The sequence below is a fragment of the Girardinichthys multiradiatus genome, chromosome 18, assembly GCF_021462225.1.
Source record: "Girardinichthys multiradiatus isolate DD_20200921_A chromosome 18, DD_fGirMul_XY1, whole genome shotgun sequence".
Taxonomy (NCBI): Eukaryota; Metazoa; Chordata; class Actinopteri; order Cyprinodontiformes; family Goodeidae; genus Girardinichthys; species Girardinichthys multiradiatus.
Window position 1 is genome coordinate 31,720,366 of NC_061810.1, and position 13,151 is coordinate 31,733,516.

General features: G+C 41.8%; 1 protein-coding gene across 1 annotated transcript in view; it reads right to left on the bottom strand.

Annotated features, from left to right (window-relative positions):
• Window positions 1-9,673, bottom strand: part of frem2b (FRAS1 related extracellular matrix 2b) — a 78,212-nt gene extending 68,539 nt beyond the window's left edge. Inside the window, exons 1-2 of the mRNA XM_047391437.1 lie at window positions 4,531-9,673; window positions 3,353-3,442 (exon numbers count right to left, since the gene is read on the bottom strand). Of these exons, the coding sequence (XP_047247393.1) occupies window positions 3,353-3,442; window positions 4,531-9,577 (5,137 nt within the window). The 5' untranslated portion in view covers window positions 9,578-9,673. The remainder of the gene's footprint in view (window positions 1-3,352; window positions 3,443-4,530) is intronic.
• Window positions 9,674-13,151: the final 3,478 nt, after the last annotated feature.

Below are 13,151 nucleotides of genomic sequence, written 5' to 3' on the forward strand. Positions count from 1 at the left end.
ACATTGTGGGCTGCAATCTAGTTAATCTAAGTACATGACAGAAGTGTAATAAATGGCTTGTCACTATGTATTTATTCAGTGCTTAATTTGTAGATTGATGACAACTGTTTTGTTTTTATCCTAATGTTGCAAACACATGCAAAAATAAGAGTACAAATATGCATTTTGATGTAATTATTTATACATGCAGTCAAGAAGGTGGACAATTGTTCAGTTTCAGCGTTTAAGATGTCTGAACATAAGAAAAGCAATTTGTAAAGTAATTTCATTTCAAACTTTTACAGAGATGATCTAAAACTTTTACACCAATCCTTCAGTCTGTATTTGTTTGGCAGGAAGCCTATACGAGGTACTTTACAGAGAGAGGTACACGGTAGTCAGATCTTAAGTAGTTACTGATTTTTTAATATGTCAGGTTACCACTAGCATATCAATTAAACCCTTTGCTCAGACCCAAATCTTGCTTATCATAGTGGGCTCCTTCTCTCACTTAATGTAGATGTATGTTGAAGATACATTGATTCACCACCCTGTTTTCTAGAAGTATTTGAGGAGTCTGGAAGTATTTCAGACTGCAAAGTGAACCTGGTTAAATCTGTACTGATGTTGGTGAACATAGATAAAAGTGACATTTCACTACCCACCGCACCTTCAGCCGAATAATGGAAATATTGGATTCTATGCTGCAAATTTATATTTGGAATAGTAAACCAACGCATTTGAAATGACTAACAAAAAGATTAAATGGTGGCTTATTTTGCCTGAAATGTAAGGTTATATCACTGGGCTTACGCATTTAGGAGTCTTGATAAATAGATGCTTCATTAGAAGATTTCCTCGTAGAAAACTATTTAGCACAAATTAGTTTCATCAATTAAATTTAAACACTCCCTTCTTTCAGACACATCAAGTCAGAAATGTGGATATTACTATTATTATTGATATTATAGTCTTTTAACTCATATAATGCATGTAGCCCAATGACCCAGCAAGGCTCTAGGTCAATTCACCCCCGTCCACCATTTCATTACCGGATTTTATATCAACATGTTGCCATATCGTCCCTTCCTATTTCCACTTCCCGTGTTATTAAACCCTTTTGTCTCAATTTATTTTTCCTTTGAGGTTAACCATTTCAATTAATGAATAAGAAAAGTTAATTGTATTACTTTCTTCCTTCATTAATTTGGGTTCTGATCCCCATTTGGATCAGATTATGACCCCTGATCAAACTAAAATAAAAAATCTGAGTGACCTCCTGATAATAAGTATGATTTATTTGAGTAACCAGCTTTCCTTACAGTAGACAATGAGTGGAATATATAAAATTCCACTCATTGTCAGCTGTGAAAGGGTACTACGCATAGTAGATACAAAACATCAGATGAGACATAACAAAAAAAGCTGCAAATGAATTATATAGATACAAAACAGCTAAGGGGTTAAATAATCAGCAATCACCAAAGTCAAAATCTCAACCTGAATTTCTAATAAAAACATAAAGAAAATAATCAGTTCAACTTACTGCTGAATGAAATTGGTTCTACAAGCCAGAGATAAATTATTTTTTACATACTGCTTGTCCTAATTGACTTTATTTTTCTTTTATAAATCCTGACAGTGTGGATATACAGGTTCTTGTACACTAGGGTCTAAATAATGATAGAAGCCAGTTAACTAGATCTTTTTTTATGATGTCCTGATACGTAAAAGGCCAGATGTCAGCGAGGGTGTACTTTCTGATTAGGATGACTACATAACCATGACATGTGCCAAGCAAGTAACACAAATTTTGGGATGCTGGCAATCAGCATTGAAAGCACTTAGTCCACATGCTCTTTAAATAGTGCACAGCTGGATAGTTGACATCTGTTGGCACAAACTCTAGGATTTACCATAAGCAGCTCCACCATGAAAAGCAACTATTTACTGTAAAAAACATTGAGGAGTTGCAGTGGCTAAATGAGGTTGAACTGAGGAGGAGAATGTTTTCTGTTGTTTAACATGGCATGGCGCAGTTGTGTGCTAGTGTAAAACATTCAGCTCCTCCACGACACGACTGTTCAAAGAGCTGCAAGCTCCGTCTGGGGAATCAGGGCTGCCACCAGCGCAGCTCAAAACTCATTGAAAAAATGTTCACTGACTGCCTCACCAGCTGCACTGCAGTACATGACGAGTCTTTGTGGATGGGCCGACCAGCTATTTAGAGATTTGTAAAGGAATTCAAATTTTGAAGCACAATTCAAATCCCAGAATGTTTTGTCTGACAGTGTTGATATAACTGTAATTGGCACAGATAAGATCATATTATTTAGAATCACCTCTTCAAGTGCAAACTCAACATTAAGATTACAGTGAGAACTGAGAAAGTGAATCTAATTATCAGCTCTGGAATACAAACTACTGGCATGGATGCCATGTATGTCATTAAGAGAGTGACAGAGAGGAAAGAAAACCAGCAGAGATTCCTGACAAATAACTCAGGTGTGGTAATAACGAGGTGACTGATGAAGCCTCACTAGTAAAGAAGTTTGTCCTACAGTCAAAACAAACAAGCCGCTCAGGTAAAGAACTGTAATTTAGAGCCAGCGTCTACTTTTCAGTCATCACTGATCAGCACCCCATCCACCTGTTGCCATTGATTTAAACCCAGGCAACAGATTTGTCCTAAAAAAAATGCAAAACGTGAATATGCATACGGAGGCCACAGACGTACTTGTGGGAAAAGAGGGCCCCTAATAGAGCAGCTCTTTGTGCTCACAACACAGCTGAAGGGTACTGAAAATGACACACTGTAAGGCACGCTGCTTCTGCTAATCGGCAACACCGACATCATTGCCCCAAACCTTTCACTGAGCCTGTGCCTGGTTACAAATCTTTGCTAGTCTTTGTTAATTGCTTTACTAATTAGTCATTTGCTAAATGAATAATTACTTTCTGAAAAATAACCAGTAATTATGGGTTGGAGCCATTAGGCAATACTACCTATGGGGTAATTTGCAGTAAACTAAAACACAAGCTTAGATAAAATGTTTGTAAGTAAGAAAGCAACAAATCACAACAGAGGCTAAACCTATTTTACAATGTAAACAGTAAATCTTTCCCTCTAATTTATGTTTTTGTAAAAATATAGCTTTGGAACTCCTTGCTATCTTTGCACATAACTCTGGCCTAATTAGGCACACTGTGATATGCGTGCTAGGCTTTCCTACATGTGGACAATCTTTTCAAGGTTCAAGTTGAGAGTATAACATATTTCAGTGTTTCAGGCTCATATGTCAGCATAAGCTGGATTTATGTCAAACTTAACAAATATCTTCATGAGATGGTGTTTGAAGAAAAGCAGACTTACCCTTGTCCTCAATGGAAAAATGGAAAATGTCATTTGTCGCATTGTCACCATCCTTCAGAATGTAGCATATGTTCATATCATCGATTTCGGCTGAAAAAGAAAGCATTTGGATTAGTGGCAGCTAAATCCTACAAACAAAAATCTGCATGGGTTATTTGGCTTAAAAATGCCATGGAAGAAAATATGTTCATATTTTGTTTTTTCCTTCCCCAATGTGCTTCTTAAAAACAACCTTTGAAAACGGCTTTATGATGCAGACTCAGACCATGTGATGAAATATGCATGCTGAAAGTCCTGGAATATTCAGATTTTAGGCAAACCTACCTGCTAAAAAAGTGCTGTATATTTATCTGAAATCCTGAATGGCATTCAGTGATTCACTGTTACTCTGATGTGTGTATCCTTTGTAAAGATTGAGTGGGTAGTTTGTAAAGTTTAACACTTAATGCCTTTAGTTACTTATGTCAAATTATATTCAATTAAATGATATATTGAGTTAAAAAATGCATCACTAAAATGTTATTACAGGTGCATAGTTTGTATCTACAAACTACACTTGTGAAAACTGCTGAAATATTAATTACCTAGTGATGCACTTTGCACAGTGGCTCCGTAAATCAAAGCAGAAATGACATGGATATTGACACAACAAATGTGTTGCTACACCTATATTTACCATTAACCAAGATGTCCCTCTGGATTGTTTGAAACATAACTTCTCCACAGCCTTGTATTGTTTACAAAGCTAGTGATTTCCTTTGAGCCAGTCTCCCTTCAGCATGTTTGCACTTCATATTATTTACCACCATGTCTATATTTCCCTTGGTTTTTCTTTGAAAATAGTTCTCCGGTAATGTACAAATCTCCACCAGCTCTTTCCAAAAGTGAACCCACAGGGCACTGTTTGAAAAAAAACACTCCTCTCGAGATCTGGTATGCCTGGGGCCCCAAAATTTTTCTTCTATCTAAAAATGGATGAAGCATTAATAAAAATCTTTGTTAGGAAAGGTTCCTTTTATGTGTCAAATGGGGAGCACATTTAACATAGCAGGTTAATATAAAGAGAAGATTAGCATCAAACACCTTTGACATTGAAAATGTGTCTTCAAAGAGAATATCTGCAGGATGTTACAAATGTTGCAAGAACAAAAAAGTAGTATTAAAAACAGATCTCTTACCTTGTGTGAAGGTGGAGACAGTTGCATTTCCTTTGCCAAGGTTGATCAGGTAACCATGTTCTGGGGCTACAGTAATCTTAAAAGTCACAGAATCCTGAATGCTGTCTCTGTCCTCCGCTTTAAGGGACTTACTTGTGATCACAAACCCCAAGTGATCTCCCGCCAACACCCGCAATGTTTGGGCGCCCTTGTTAACTACAATGTGTGGCACCCCATTATCCACAGCCAGTACAGTAATCTTCATCATTTGAGGTTTTCGGGTCTCGAATACCGTGTCTGGGAAGACGTAGAAGTCTGTGTGGGTACCGTCAGTGACAGTGAAGGAGAAACTGTCCTCTGCGCTCTCTGTGCCATCATGCTTGTAGCTGATCATGTTCTCATTTAGGTCTTGCTTTGTGAAAGAGGTGACAGGCCGACTATTGTTAAAGAGTAGGCGACCATGAACTGGGATTTGAGTTACTGTGAATTTCAGCAGGCGGTCAACAGTGTCTCTGTCTTCAACTGTTAGTTCAAAAGGTGTGATGAGTTTATTCTCTCCCTCGATCACCACCAGGCGGTGTACTGTAACCACAGGCTTCTTATTGTCCACATCAGTAATGGAGATGCGAAAAGTGCGGAACACTGGGTTGTAGCCATCGGTCACTTCAAATTCAAAGCTATCCATTTTCACCTCGTCGTCAGCTGTGTGAATGTAGTAGACTTTGTTACCGGCCAGCTGGAGTTGTGTAAAGGATGAGATTGGCATCCCCGGTGTGTCTGTGCATTCCAGGTGTCCTCTCACAGGAGCACGGGTGATTGTGAAAACCAAGTGTTCATCTGGACTGTTTAGGTCACTTGTACTGAGAAGGTCAGTTGTCAAGGTAACTCGGCCTCCCTCTTTTAGAGCCACTCCTTTACTGATTACATCAGGGAAAACTATGTCGATGCCACCAATTGTGACATAGAAGTATCTGTCAATTAAAGGGTTGATACCATCTGTCACATCAAATTTGATGAGGTCACGGATTCCCTCTTGCCCATTGTGGATGTACAAAATCAGTCCGTGGTCTACTTCATTCTGTGTAAAATTCATCCCAACTGAGATATTTTGCAATTCACCAGATGGTATTGTTCTTTGCAAATACCCCTGGCCGGGCCCATATTTGATAATATAAGTCAGTGTGCTATCCTCAGAGTCCAGATCAGTGGCTTTTAAAATGTTGTTGTTAATTACTTTAACGTCACCTATCTCAATTTCTAGGCCATCGTTGATAGCCATCCTCGGTGTTTCATCATCCACAGGGATGACCATAACTATTACTGTTTTCTCCACACTGAATTTTCCATCTGTGAGGACAATTTCAAAGCTGTCCTCTGTTGTCTCTGAGTCATCGTGCTCATACACAATACTAGAGCCATCCCTGATCTGATCCAAGGTGAAGTTAGACACAGGGAGAGTGCCAGTAGTGAGCTGATTGAGAATAAATCCATGTCTGGGAGGTTTGGTGATGAAGAACGTGAGCTGATCAGATGGGAGATCTGCATCAGCACCATTCAGAATGGGAGTGTCAATAACTATGTTCATCCCCTCCATAACCACAAATTCTCTCATGTAAATCTCTGGCTTTTCATCATTAGAGGGGATTATGGAGATGGGAAAAAAGTGCCTTTCAGAGAAATTGATGCCATCAGAGCATCTGAAGGTAAACCTGTCATCCACTGGCTCGACTCCTTTGTGAATGCTTTGAACATAGTAAATGTGATTCTGTCTAATGTCTTTGATGGTGAAGGCACTAATAGCTGTCCCAGACCTGGATTTCTCAGAGCCTGGAGCTGGAGAGATGTTTTCCACATACCCCGAAGTTGACTGCACAATAATAGTACAAAGGAGGTCATCATCAGGGGTGTCAACATCATCAGCGCTTATATGAAGAATCTGAATGACGTTTTTTTCTCCTTCAGTAACAGTGAACTGTGGCCCAACAAAGACCTCAGGAGCCTGGCTGTCCACAGGAAGAATAGTTACATGAACTCTGACACCTGTAATTTTATTTCCTCCTATAGTCCACTCATCAGACATGTCAGTCAGAGTCAGATTGAAAAAGTCTTCCTTTGTGTTCATGCCAATCTCACCGCTCGTATGAGCATAGACCACAAAGCCGTTAATGATATCAGCTTGAGTGAACGTGCTCGATGGAACCCCTTTCACAAGGATTTGCCCAAATGATGGGTTGTCTTCAACGATGAAGGTCAAACGGAGGTCATCCGTGTCCTCATCTCTTCCCTGAATCACATTACTTGTGATTTCTGTAGCTTTATTTTCTAGTACATCTATGTAGGAGCCTAACGTACCAGCTGGTAGGTTGATTTTTGGAATCTCATCATCAATTGGCTTCACTGTAATTTTCACAGAAATTGGAACAATGTGCACCCCATCAGTGACATCTATTTTTATCAAGTCTAACGTTGATTCATCCCCATTGTTGATGTACGAGATCATCCCATTTCTAATATTCTCTAGGTTGAAAGTATCTCCTTTTGTCATGTCAGTGAATGTAAACTGGATCTGGCCATGAAGAGGGGGCTGTGTAATAGTGAAAATTATCTTGCTGGTGTCTGTGTCTGTGTCTGTGGTGTCCAGCTCGCTTCTGGTGAGGATATGTCTGTCACGTTCAAGCACAGTAAACCCAGAGTTTGTTATTTCTGGTGGTTTGTTGTCCACAGGCTTTAAGAATATTGTAAAAATCCCCTCAACACTATTTCTAGAAACATCCTCCACAGTGTACCTAAACTGAACAACATGACTGGTAATTCCAAGCTCGAGATCAGGTGGTTTGTAGGCTATTTTGTGATGGTTGATCTGTGCCTGTGTGAAAGTTGTCACTTCAATGTTTGGGTTTTCAGTCAATACCAAGGCTCCCAGTACAACGGGGCTGTTCCCATCTGTGTCTGTAGGTGGTTGGATGATAGTGTATTTGAGATCTCGATCCTCAGAGTCAAGGTCAGTGTAGCGGAGGAATTTCTTCCGGAAATACGTGACCTGATACTCGTGTACCGTCATTTGCAAGGTTGTGCTAGGGTAAAGTTCAGGCGGGAGGTCATCAACAGGAAGAATTTTGATTATGAATGTGCTCTTACCTGACTGATTTGGGGGATCATTGTCATCTTGTACTCTAAACACAAACTGATCCATGACTGTGTTCGTGCTGTGCGGCCCTATGTGCTTGTAGAACAATTTTCCATCAGTAATATCGTGCTGCAACCATTCAGTCACTACTTTCTCATACATTTCATCCTCTGTATTAAACTTCCAAGTAGATGGGTCCTTTGGTGCCTCAGACTGACGCAGCAACACCTGTCCCACTGTTGAAAAGGGATGCTCCAGTGCAAATGTTATTGTAGAATCTTCTGAGTCGATATCAGCAGCGCTGAGCATAGATGGGAAGATTTGTATGATTTGATTTTTGAACAAAATTAAACCAGTGTTGGCATTGATAATAGGTGCTTCATCATCTGTAGGCACAACAGTGATGGGAAACAAAAACTCCACTTTATTTGTGCCATCTGTCATTCGGAAGATAATATTATCACTGTATGTGTCACTACCATCATGCTGATAAATGACTGCTCCAGCATCAAGGTCAGCTGGGGTAAAATATTTCTTCTTGGACCCCAAAACAGTTAACTCTCCATGCCTTAAGCCAGCAATAACATTGATTATGACTTTTTCTAAATTGTCCTCATCACTGATTTCAAGATTCTGTGAACTAGACAATGGCCGGGATTGGCCTTCATGCAGTAACTGACCAGTGTTCCTCGTAACCACAGGGGCCAACGTGTTCATAGGCTTGACAACAATCATGAATGCAAATGTGTCTGACACTGCCCCTTCTGTGTCCACAACTTCAAATTCAATCTGGAAAATCCTCTCGGTGTCTGAATCCACAGCAGGAGGTTTATAAGCTATTTTCAATTCTTTGAGGTCTCCTTGGTAAAATGAGGTTATTGGTAAATTCCTGTCATCTGTGCTGACTATGTAGCCCTCTTCAAAGGAGAGAGGGGAAGTGATGTTGAAAATTAATTCATCAGGATTAGACTCCACATCCTCAGCAGCCAGCATGTCTATGGTTATTGCTGTCATTACAAACTGGTCGACTTCCATCATCATCATGGCAACAAAGCTGGGCTTAGGGGGCGTGTTGTCCTCTCCATCTTTTATTCTCACCAAAATCTGGAAAAATTCCTGCTTAAGTACATTTCCTTCTTTATCATATAATTCCACCACCATAGGGATGTAATCTCTGTTTGGAGACTTTGAAGCAAAAGTATGCTGATAACGGATGTTCATCCTAATGAATTCATCACAATTTACTATTGTTCCGAGACTGTCCTCATCCACAAGTTTCCCATATCTGGGAATTACGTTGCCACTAGTGAGTGAAGCTATTTTGCATTGCTGTGTGCTTCTATCAAAGGTGAACTCCAAAATTCCTCTATCGATGGGATTACTGGTGCCCAGCAGTTTGTCAACAGTAAGTGGCATATTTTTTGTCAGCACTTCCAGCTGTGTGAAGATCACCTCCACCTCCATCATGAACGGTATTATTATTGTATCAGTTTGGGTGTCATACCTGAGCTGCAATCTCACTCTGTCTCTCGAGGGACTCCGGGAGCCTAGGTGAGAATACTTCAAGTCGTTGGGGCCAAATTCACACGGAAACTTTTTTGGAGACAGGTGTCCTGGTCTTTGAGACAATGGGTCGTTGTCCAAAACTGTGATGCTGCATCTGTCTCCCGGCTGAACTTGGACCACCAAATCGTTAATCGGATCAATGAAAACGGATCTCCCGAAAGGCACACGGATCCCATTATTGGCAACCAGTATCGTGTCTTCCGAGAGCTCGGGCCTCAGGGCGTATGATAATCCATAGCTGTCATAAACACTCGCAACTGCATCACCTGTCAGAATCAGTGCGAGCAGAAGCAAAGAAGCGCCAGTGCTGTGCAGATGCGGGGGAAAAATCCAAGCCATTTGGGAAGCAAAGCCACAGCGCCGAACTTTGTGCATGCACTCTTGCAAACGTCGGTTGAAGTTATAGGAAAATAAAAACGGAGTTAGAAAATATCACGCACCTGAGCTGAGCGCGAAGCTGCACCATTCTCTCCCAGCAGCTGTGCACTCTTAGGCGAAACTTCATACTCCTGCTTTGGCTGGAGTAAAAGAAAAGTCACGCCCTCCTCTCACCCCATTGGCCAGTGTCTCCCCTGGAATGCGTTTGTCGGGTCTTGAATGGACGGAGGTTGTGTCATTCCGGCCAGAAAGAACGAGGGGAGGATAGACCTTTGAGCTTCACTAAGCAAAACATTTATTGGATAAGATGAAATTCGCGTGAGAAGTAGTCTTACTAGTTAAGGATGTGTGGATGAAAGGAGGTATGTTATCAACACATCCTGCACAGGTAAATATAAATAAAAAGGATCTCTAACGTTGCTCAAGGACACCAAACTATCCCTGCCACGCTCAATAACAATAAAGAAAAGCAATCACAAGCAGGTCTGTTTAGAAATACTATCTCGAATCTTATTCGGATCGAAGTGGACCTTTGTCTCCCCCTCCTGGTTTGCATCGTTAAGGAGAGGCGGCTTCTTCACGTCCAACTTAATACACTGCCTTGTGAAATTTTTCATAACACGCCTTAAACTTGTACTCATGTTGTCACCCTATTTCCACTGACCTCAGTGGATTGTATTGACATTGATAGATAGATTGTGGTGGAGCAGAACAGTAGGGCTAAAAAGCGTGGAGTGTTTTTTTGAAGACCACTGACTCTGGCTGGCTCGGTCGGTTTGCAGCTGCGTCAAATTTATTACAATTTCAGATGATGGATTCAATAGTGATATGTTGACAGCAGCTTGGTATATTGTTTTAAAACCAAACCCCTGCTTTAGAATTCTTCACAACTTTTCCCCTGACCTGTCTGGTGGGTTCATTAATGTTCATGACGCTGTTTGCTCACTAATATTCCTATATGTAAAACATAAAAAAGCTAATTTACACATACACCTCATGAATTTATTAAGAAATGTATATTTATAGAACAAGGCACTGTGATTATAAACAGATTCACCCACAAACGTGTTTTACAGTACAGTCTTATCTCAACATGTTTCACCCTGCCCACACCTTGCTCTAAATGGATCTAGGTTCTACTGTGTCTTTTTGGAGTCATGCATCACGTTGTCCTATTTCCATCTGTCCTCCTGGTGTCTGACACTTTGCCAAGCAGAGCATTTCCATCTTGACAAGCTCAGTCATGATACAACTTCTATTTTTTTTTTTGCCTCCCACACTAATTAAGAGAACACCCACACAGATACTTAGTGAAACAGCAAAGCAGGTCAAACCCCTTAATTTGGTTAACAGGAAATTTGATCAGGAAACAAAGAAAGATTGCTGAAAACATGGGAGACTGAAACATGTCCAATGTGGAGTTTTGACGCAGAGATGGGGCCATGATAAATTTAAGATCCCTCTGGCATTGGCACTACTATTACATACAATTTACATGTCAGCAGAAAATGTCTCTGATTCTGTTACTGACGGGCACACCAGGCCTCATTATTTGGTTCACCTCCCATTCTTTGTATACAAACACACACACTAGTATCTCTCTGTAAATGTGCAACCTTAGGTCTTTATATTTCCAGCAAAGATTTGACTTCAGCTGTGCTCACTCTCCTTTGATTCCCTTTAGATAATTTTCATTCCTTCCACAAACATGTAGGGGCAACTATTGTGTCTGCACCATCCCATTGTTATACATTAATGACAGACAAACCATCTCACAGCTGCCATGTGTTGAAGTTGGCACAAAGTAGATGCCATAACAAACCTTGCACTTCAGCTGCACTGGACACTGTTGACAGGGTCCAATTATAAATACAGCCAAGCAAACTGCGCAGCAAAGCCCCTGGGCCTTGACAGCATCTAGTTACAAGAGAAAATGAAAAAGAAGATGTGTAGAATTTTCTGACAGCAATTATTGCATAGAGGGAATTGGATCATACCCAATTTTTCAAGCTTACTTTTCAAGCAAGGGGGAGTTTGATGATATTCTGTCATATTACATTTATATCAAATTTATTGTAAATGACCAATCCTTGCCAGAAGATAGAAGTGTCAGTCTATAAAGAACTGAAGCTTGCAATTGCACACCTGAGGTTCAGATTTATCCTTCAGCTGTTACACAGGGTGCAAGGGGAACTAATGTTGCAATATTTCAGCTCAGCAAACCTGCTTACATCATTTATATCAACAAAAACAAAATATGATTTTGGTTAGCTCATTCATTTAAACAATTCTACGGAATACTGACAACACAAGGCATGTATTCTGATGAAGAATGTCCAGCCCTCAGTTTGTGACCTTAAGATCAAGCTTCCCTGGGATATGCAGCAGAATAATGATCAGTAGCACACAAGTTAGTCAATCTCTGAATTGCTTAAAAACAAAAGATAGGAACATTTTGGAGTGGCCCAGTCAAAGTCCAGACTTAAATCCAATGGATGTGACTACCCCCTCCTTGAATTGCCACCTTAACGTGGTGGAGGGGTTTGAGTGCTCAAATGATCCTAGAGGCTATGTTGTCTGGGGCCTAAATGCCCCTGGTAGGGTCTCCCATGGCAAACAGGCTCTAGGTGATGGGTCAGAAAAAGAGCGGTTAAAGAATCCCTCATGAGGACAAAAATATCGAGGCACGTGACGTTGCCCGGTACGGCGGAGCTGGGGTCCCACCTTGGAGCCAGGCCTGGGGTCGGGACTCGCTGGAGAGCGCCTGGTGGCCGGGTCACTCCTCGCGGGACCCGGCCGGCCAAGCCTGATCGAGAGACGCGAGGCCATCCCCCAGTGGGCCCACCATCTGCAGGGGGAACCGTGAGGGACCGGTGCAAAGAGGATTGGGTGGCGGACAATGGTGGAGACCTCAGCGGCCCAATCTCCGGATGCTTAGGCTGGCTCTAGGGACGTGGAATGTCACCTCGCTGGGGGGGAAGGAGCCTGAGCTTGTGCGGGAGGTTGAGAGATATTGACTAGAAATAGTCGGGCTCGCCTCCACGCACAGTGTGGGCTCTGGAACCCATCTCCTTGAGAGGGGTTGGACTCTCTTCTACTCTGGAGTGGCCCACGGGGAGAGGCGGCGGGCTGGGGTGGGTTTGCTTGTTGCCCCCCAGCTCAGCCGTCTCGTGTTGGGGTTTACCCCAGTGGATGAGAGGGTCGTATCCCTGCGCCTTCGGTTGGGGATAGGTCTCTGACTGTCGTCTCGGCCTACGGGCCGAGCGGTAGTGCGGAGTACCCAGCCTTCTTGGTGTCCATGTCAGGGGTGCTGGATAGTGCCCCTCCCGGGGACTCCATTATTCTGCTGGGGGACTTCAACGCCCACGTGGGAAATGACAGTGACACCTGGAGAGGCATGATCAGGAGGAATGGCCTCCCCGATCTGAATCCGAGTGGTGTTTTGTTATTGGACTTCTGTGCTAGTCACGGATTGTCCATAATGAACACCATGTTCAAACATCAGGGTGTCCATCAGTACACTTGGCACTAGGACACCCTAGCCAGGAGGTCGATGATCGACTTTGTTGTT